The sequence below is a fragment of the Alexandromys fortis genome, unplaced genomic scaffold, assembly GCF_014885135.2.
Source record: "Alexandromys fortis isolate MF-2015 unplaced genomic scaffold, M_Fortis_MF-2015_v1.1 scaffold_271, whole genome shotgun sequence".
In the NCBI taxonomy this organism is placed as follows: Eukaryota; Metazoa; Chordata; class Mammalia; order Rodentia; family Cricetidae; genus Alexandromys; species Alexandromys fortis.
Genome location: NW_026068156.1, coordinates 657,692 through 665,586, shown reverse-complemented (window position 1 = coordinate 665,586; position 7,895 = coordinate 657,692). Strand labels below are relative to the sequence as shown.

At 49.0% G+C, this 7,895-nt stretch overlaps 1 protein-coding gene across 2 annotated transcripts; it reads left to right on the top strand.

Annotated features, from left to right (window-relative positions):
- Window positions 1-3,274: 3,274 nt before the first annotated feature.
- On the top strand, window positions 3,275-7,565 carry Clec4g (C-type lectin domain family 4 member G). Of its 2 annotated transcripts, XM_050127444.1 has the most exons (10): window positions 3,275-3,349; window positions 3,645-3,755; window positions 4,440-4,493; window positions 4,666-4,728; window positions 4,831-4,935; window positions 5,437-5,526; window positions 5,710-5,858; window positions 5,963-6,078; window positions 6,699-6,876; window positions 7,335-7,565. In XM_050127444.1, exons 1-9 carry the CDS (start codon window positions 3,295-3,297, stop codon window positions 6,835-6,837), a joined length of 882 nt encoding a protein of 293 aa, XP_049983401.1. In that variant the 5' UTR covers window positions 3,275-3,294; the 3' UTR covers window positions 6,838-6,876; window positions 7,335-7,565. The 2 variants fall into 2 exon arrangements, with proteins under 2 accessions (XP_049983401.1, XP_049983400.1); XM_050127443.1 differs by having other exon boundaries at window positions 6,699-7,565.
- The last annotated feature ends 330 nt before the right edge of the window (window positions 7,566-7,895 follow it).

Below are 7,895 nucleotides of genomic sequence, written 5' to 3'. Positions count from 1 at the left end.
ACACATCCTTTGCCTTCCCATTTCCTACACCTCCCCCTCCCCTTAGCCCCTTTCTTTCTCCCAGGCAGTTTCACTTCTACATTCTTGTCATGTATACATTTGCGATTTTTATGTAACTATATAAAATCTAGGAACCACAAGAGAGAAAACATTCAATAGTTGTCTTTCTGAAACTGACTTAATCCAGTTAATACGATTGTCTCCAGTTGCATCCATTTTCCTGCAAACAACATACACATGTCCTTTGACTTTATAAGGCACATTTTCTCCATCTATTCCTCTGTGACTGGACACCAAACATGGTTTTATAACTTAGCTATTGTGGTAAAGGTTTTCCTTTTAACTCGCTTTTATTTTTTTATGCTCATTCTTCTTATTTTCAATTATGTGTAAGGGTGTGTGTGCACACTGGAGTGCAGGAGCCAAAGAGAACAGAGGCATCAGACCCCTGGAGCTGGAGTTATAGGTGGTTGTGAGCCATCTAACGGGTGCTGGGACTGAACTGGGGTTCTCTGCAAAAAGAGGCCCCCTTAACCACTGAGCCATCTCTTAAGCCCGCCATGTGCTTTTTAAAATTGTTTTTATTGTTTGAAACTTTCCCAATGCCATTTAGTAAGCACCATCATGCCATCACCCTTCCTCTTTCACTGGGAGTCTTCGTCTCAGTGACTCCCCTAACTGTGGTCTTGTCTTCTTTTTGAGTGTGGCCCACCAAGTTTAGCAAGGGCTGCGTCCCTGAGCACAGGTGGAAGATTATTTATTAATAGGAGCAAGATAAGTAGCCAGTGGCACCAGCACTAAAGAAAATGACACTCTCTCTCCCAGCAACCGTGGCATGATTAATTAAAAACCCAGAGACAGAAACTTGAGTTCAACCTGAAGGTCAGAAAAGCAAAACAGCCAGCCACTGGGTCTTACCTCTACCTCAGTCCGAAATGGTGATCCTGCTGCCAGGAAACTCAGAATGAGACCGTGTGTGAGAGCTGTCTCCTCCTGTCTTATATTTCTGTGTAGTGCTGGGATTAAAGGTATACACCACTACCACCTGGCTTCTATGCCAAACTAGTGTGGCTACTGGGATTAAAGGTGTGTGGTCTGTAAGGTTGGCGAGGGTGGCTGTTTTACATTCTGAACTTCAGGCAGGCTTTATTTATTAAAATATAAATGAAATATCAGTACAAACAACTGTTCCTGGAGGTAGGTGGCCCTATTGGCCCCTTTCTCATCCATGATAAATTTAACATAATGTCTGTCTCCCTGACCATCCCTGAGAAGTATTAACACCCAGAAGGAAATAATTTGTTCCCTGTTATAGCCCAATTCTCAGAGAAATTTCTGTCAAGCATCAGATATCCAATATTTGTTTAAAGAATACATTACATTTGGAGGCTGGGGAGATGTTTAGTATTGATTTGGGCTTGGGTTTGAGTTTGTTGTTTCTTTGTGACAGGGTCTTGCGTAGCCCAGGCTGGCCTCAGACTCATCTGGGTAGCCAAGTCTTTTGCCTGGCCCTCCCAAAAGCTGGAATTACAGGTGCACCACCATATCCAGTCTGTTCCCTACTGGGGATCCTGTCCAGAGTTTTGGGCATGACAGACAAGCATTCCATTGACTTTGCTACAGCCTCAGGTTCATCTGTTTAGGTTTTGGTTTTTTGTTTGTTTGTTTGCTGGGAGATTTTTTTAAGTTTTGTTTTGATTTGCTTTGGTTTGGTTTGGTTTTGAGACACAGGCTCATTACATTATAATCCAGGTTAACCCTTAAAGTTCTTCCTTGGGAGTTGTACACTTTTTTCATGTGTGTGTTTGTGTATGTGTGTTAATTTTCAGTTACAATTATTTACTTACTTTGTGTGCAGTTTCCACACACATGTGTGCCCACACAGGTCATGACACATGTGTGAAGGTCAAAGGGCAACTTTCAGGAGTTGGTTCTCCTCCCATGTAGGTCCTAGCATCACACACAGTCATCGAGCATGGTGGCAAGTCCCCTTGGCAGCTGAGCCATCTCCCTGGCCCCACCTTGCTTCTGAGACACAGACTCTCACGGTGACTCGGAACTCGCAGATGCTCCGGGGACTTGCCTGTGTCCACTTTGCCAGTGCTGGGATTACAGGCTCATTCCACCCCACTCAGGTATTTCCTGAGCACTAGGAGTCAGATTCAGGCCCTCCTGTTTCCACAGCAGCACTTGACAGACTGGGTCCTTCGCCGTGACATCAATTGCTCATCGCAGGATCAGGCCCTGTCATTGTTCCCCCTTCATCACAAAGGAGAAAACTTCTAAACGGTACACCACCTCCAGGCCCACCCTACTCTCCCCAGCAGAAGACCCAGCCAGCTTAGTTAAGAGCTCCCACGGAAGTATTCTCTCCCTTCCAACCAAAGTCAGCTGAATTCACATCAAGGTCAAGCAGTGTCTAAACAACACCTTCAGGTTCACACCTAGAGAGATTTTTCAGGATCCAACAGGGTCTTGAGACACTTGGCTGGATTCGATGTTTTCCACCTCAGGAGAAATCTCAGCCCTGAGCCCATAAGAGACAGAGACCAGAGCTGGGGGAGAGAGGCAGCTCAGGCAGTAACTGTCTGTTTTGCACGCATGAGGATCTAAATTTGATCCCCAGTAGCTACCCTAACAGAGACAGTTGGTGTGGGGCAACCCCAGTGCTGAGGTGACAGACACGGGTGGGGCTCTGGGGCTTGGTGGCCAGCCTATAGTACTTAGCAAGTTTCTGGCCATTGAGAGACCCTGTTTCAGAAAAAAGGTGGATGGGGCCAACAGGACAGAGCAGTAGATGAAGGAGCTTGCTGCCAAGATTTGGTTCCAAGGCCCACATAGTAGAGAGAGAAAACCAATTCTCTCATAGGTTGTCCTGTGAATAGAGCTCAGAGGGATCCCTGCTCGTATGCCGGCATCACAGACATACACTATAAATAAAATGCAAAGCGTTTTTTAAAAAGATAGGTGGCACCTGGATAACAACACCCCAAGTTTTTCTCTGGGGGGAGGGGAGAGAGAGAGAGAGAGAGAGAGAGAGAGAGAGAGAGAGAGAGAGAGAGAGAGAGAAGCTCATGGCACCAAGGAAACACAGCTGCAATGACCAAGCCGCACAGATTGGAGCTGCCCCTCCCAGCCCCAGCCTTGCTCAGCACTGTGACCGGCCGTTGGCTGGGTTCCTACAAAGGAATGGAGGCCATGGAAATGAAAAGGAAGGAAGGAAAAGAGATAGGACGGGGCTAGGGTGGGGACCTAAATTTATATCTCTGTCCAGGGCTGGATCCCACCACCATCATGGACGCTGGTGGATACGACAAGCTGGGTAGCGCCACCGAGGAGGTCCCCAGAGGTATGAGTGAAGGGATCACCTCATCTTCCTCCATGAGTCCTAATGTGGGGGGGGGGGACACCAGTGTACGGACAGGACTGCAGAAGGGCAGTGCCTGCACCCTGGGTGTGGGGTAGAGTAGAGCCTGGGTGTGGAGGATTCCCCAGAACCCAAAGGGCTGGGTAAGACAACCCTTGAGTCTTCCCCAGGAAGCCCGGTTAGGGGACAGGTGTTATTCCAGTCATAGACCCAGCTACATTGGCATAGAATTCTAACCCAACCTGGAGGAATCAAGAATCCATCGGTGTTCTCCTAGGGCAGTTGGGACGCTGGGAGTACTACAAACAAAGGCTTTCCTTCCTGGTCTTGGCTTTCCTGGTGGCCACAGTGCTATGGGCTCTCATTCTGAGCACCCTGCTGTCCAAGGGTGAGTGATTCTCTTTATGTGGACAGGTGTGTGCCTGCGTGAGGGGGTAACACGCGTGTGCAAGTGCCCACAGATGCCAGACGACATCAACTTCCCTAGAGCTGGAGTTACAGGCAGTTGTGAGCTATCGCATGTGGGTGCTGAGAATTGAACTCGGGTTCTCGCACTAACCCTCTGAACCATCTCTCCAGCCCACGACAATGATCCTTTAACGCGGAACAAGTTGTATGCCACCTGGCAGGGAAGGCACAAACTTGTTCCCTCTGTGGCGCGCCAGATGGCATCCTGGACGTCAGTAAGTATAAACCAGAGGTTCTCAACCTGTGAGTCACAACCCTTTGGTGTTCCCAAAGATCATCAAAAAACATATGCTTACATTATGGGTCAGAACAGTAGCGAAATTATAATGATGAAGTAGCAAAGAAAATAATGTTATGGTTGGAGGGTCACCACAACATGAGGTGGTCATTAAATATTAAAGGGTCAAAACATTAGGAAGGTTAAGAACCATTAGAGTAAACCAAACATGTGTCTGTTTGGCGCTGTGTGTATGCACTATACATGTCTCCTATCCATGCCCGAGTGCTGTATTCCTGGACTGTGCCTCCGTGGATACCAAACACGGGTCCTCACACACTCTAGGAAAGCGGAAGGTTCCCAACTTCTGCTTGCTTCTCTCTGCAGCCTCCAGCGAGCGCAGGGCGCTGCTCAGCCACCAGGACCAGCTAAAGACAAACGGTGCGTGCGAACTGCAGAGCAGGGCGTCTGCGTCCCCTGGCGGTAGGAGGTGGGACTGCCAGGGATTCCGAAACTGGGTAGTGAAATTAGCTGAGACCCCTGGTAATGGGGCTGAACCTGGATTGGAGAAGGGTGTCCCTGACCTAGTGTGTTGGGGGGGAATTCATTCCAGCCTCAGAGCAAAAGATGATGTTGAGTGCCCTGAAAGAAGATGTCGGAGCCTGCAGAAACTGCTGTAAGAAACGGGCCTGGTGGAGGCTTGAGAGCTGTGGGGCTGGGAAATGGGACAGGTGCGTCACACTGGCAGGTCTCAAAAGGTCGCTCCATCCCCACATAGGCTCCGGGATGAAAGCGCAGTTGCAAACCACACTCGCTGAGTTTAAGAACACACAGACAAAGCTGATGGAGCAGGAGAGCGCCCTTAAAGAACTGCAAGAGCGTGGTGAGAGCTGAAGCTAAACACGACCCCCTGACCCCTAACCTTCACCTCTAACCATAGCCACGCCCCTTCTTGGCAGTACAGTTCTAGACCCTCAGATCCCTGGTGATGCAACCTGGGGCTTCACATACTAGGCAGGCTTTCTTCACTGCGTGACCCGAAGCAAGTGTTCTGCCTTTGAACCATTCCCCAGCCCCTCACTGGGCGATTCTAGGCAGGTGCCCTATTACCAAGTTTATCACCAACACTCATTTTACATTTCATTTTGAGACAGGGTCTCAATAAGTTTCCCGGGATGAACTTAAACTCTGTAGCCCAATTTAGCCTTGAACTTGTAATCCTCCTCTGTCTCAGCCTACAGAAGTAGCTGAAACCACCACGCCCAGACTGAAGTTATTCTTGACCCTGATACCAACCATGAACTGGCATTGGACATAGATCTTGACCTATACATAAGTCCCAATCCAACTCCCGCTCTAATTGTCCACTGTTCTGACCCTGTAGTGACCCAGAGTTTGGCTAAAGCAGCCAGAGATCGTGAAGACGTCCGCAGTGAGCTCTTCCAGGCATTGGAGGCTGTCAAGCAACAAAACAGTGAGCCAGAGAGAAGACTAAGGATGGGAAGGAGTGGGCCCTGCCTGGGGTTCTCAAGGCTTCTCTTTCTATCAGATGTGCCTTTTGACCTAAACCTTGTTTCTCTGGTACACAATACCCTCCATGGCATTCCAATGCCTCATTTGATAACAATTCGTCTCTCTGACCCTCACCACCCAACAGAATCCTGTGAGAAGTGCCCCACATCATGGATACACTTCCAAGGATCCTGCTACTATTTCTCTGAGACTCAGGCTATATGGAACACAGCACAGAGCATCTGTTCAGTCCACGGTGCCCACTTGGTGATTGTCAAAGACCTGGATGAGCAGGTATGCTGCTGGGACTTGGCAGAGGAGAACCAGAGTTCACCTGAGCTGGTGGGGCCCGGAATGTCAAGCAGACTTGGCCAGATGACATCTCTTCTCCCTTCCAGAGTTTCCTGCGTCAGCACACACGGGGCCGAGGCTACTGGTTGGGTCTGAGGACAGTTCGCCACCTCGGCAAGATTCAAGGCTACCAGTGGGTAGATGGAGTCTCACTCACCTTCAGGTAAGGAGACGGCTCCAAGAGAGATTCGGAAGGATAAAGTTAGACCCTAGGAAAAATGCTTTGGGATATGTCTAAAGACTAATTCCTAGGAGAGGATTGTTGCTGGTGCTTTGGCGAGTGTGTATATGGTGCATGGGTATCTTGCAAACCCACGCATGCTCATGCAAAAGCTAGGGGAGAACTCTGGATAGTCTGTTCTACCATTCCTTGCTTTATCCCACTGAGACAGGGTCTCTCAGTGAACCTGGATCTAGGTTGACGGACAGTCAGAAAACCCCGTCCTGCCAGGGTTACAAACACACGCACAGCCATAGCTGGATTTTTATGTAACTGTTTGGGGTTTGAGCTCAAGTCCTTATGTTTGTACAACAAGGATTCTTTTCCACTGGGCGATCTCCACAGTCCCAGAACTAACCTTTTAAGAGTGGAAAAGCTAAACCCTGGGAATTGGCTAAGAGCTCAGTTCTGAGTCCTTACAAATGCACACTGTAGATATAAACTCAAATTAGACATTCAGGGTGTCTATGCCAGAGTCAAGCAACAAGGCGGGGAGGGAGGCTGGACCCTAGGTCTATCGCCAGCCCAGATTCCCAGTAACATGCCCCACTGAACCACCGCAGTCACTGGAACTCTGGAGAGCCCAACGATTCCAGAGGACGTGAGGACTGTGTCATGATGCTACACTCGGGGCTGTGGAATGATGCACCATGTAGCAATGAGAAGGACGGCTGGATCTGCGAGAAGAGGAGCAGCTGCTGATCCAGCCCAGTGTCCCAGTGCCATGTCCATTGCCTCAGGGTAAATCAGAAGCATGGCGCATGTTTCTTGAGCCCACTACCAAGATTTTTTTTTCTATTGCACCATTACTAAGAGCCACTCAGCTTGACCAGTACATGTTTTGGAGACCCCAGCTCTGACTCACAAAATACCCTAAACCTCCCAGCTAATCTGACTTTTGTCAGTTTCGAAATCACTGCTCTAAAGCCCTGGTCATCTGACCCACCCTCCCCCACCCCCCACCCCCACCCCCCTACCCCACCCCACCCCCGCCACCTACCTTCCTAGACACAGTGTCAGAGTTGTTCTATCTTCCTGTATCCTCCTATCCCATCTCTCTGACTTGGAGCTATCTCCACAGAGAAAAGGAACATCAACAAATGTTTGAGAGATTAATCAAGGCCCTGGGTCTGTGTTGGAAAAGAGTGATCTCAGTATCCCACAAGGAACATGCAAAGTTAAGTAACTTATTTTCCCAGGAAAGGCGTGCCAGAACCCAAACTGGGCTCGCAAGCAGCACACTTGGGCCGCGATGGTCTGTGTCTTTCATCCCCGATGAAAGTGGTGACTGCATCTCATCCCCACTGGTGGAATCTCAGCTTTACACTCTGGCGTGGTTCACGAATTAGCACAAAAAGGAAGGGGGAGCTTCAGAAAATATGGGCCTTTATCAAACTGACTACCTTCAATATTAAAAGGGGTTCTCATAATTCTCATCTCTGCATTATACAATTTTTAATCATCCCCCCATTTTTGAAGAGGTAACCTTAACTGTCATCATGGAATCGGGGCGATGGCTGGTCTGTTCTTTTTTCCAGCTGGAAGGGGTCATTGGGCATAGCAGTCAGAAGGCCCCTCCCGTGGGCCTGTCTAAAAGACCCCAACGTGTATTGGTGGTTTCTTTGTATAACATTCAGGTGTAGGGAGCAAAGGAGGTCCTTGTCTGGTGCCCGGACAGAAATATGAAGGAGAAGTGAAGACAAAGATTCCTAGCCTTGAGAGTCTGAGGCAGGGCCAGGTGGGGGTGGCACACGCCTTTA

What these genes read in the sequence shown, in the direction of transcription:
- Clec4g (XM_050127444.1), top strand. Translation starts at nt 3,295, where the DNA reads ATGGACGCTGGTGGATACGACAAGCTGGGTAGCGCCACCGAGGAGGTC. An exon ending in CGGAGCCTGCAGAAACTGCT is followed by an intron (nt 4,729 to 4,830) that starts GTAAGAAACGGG and finishes ATCCCCACATAG; the next exon opens with GCTCCGGGATGAAAGCGCAG. An exon ending in TAAAGAACTGCAAGAGCGTG is followed by an intron (nt 4,936 to 5,436) that starts GTGAGAGCTGAA and finishes CTGACCCTGTAG; the next exon opens with TGACCCAGAGTTTGGCTAAA.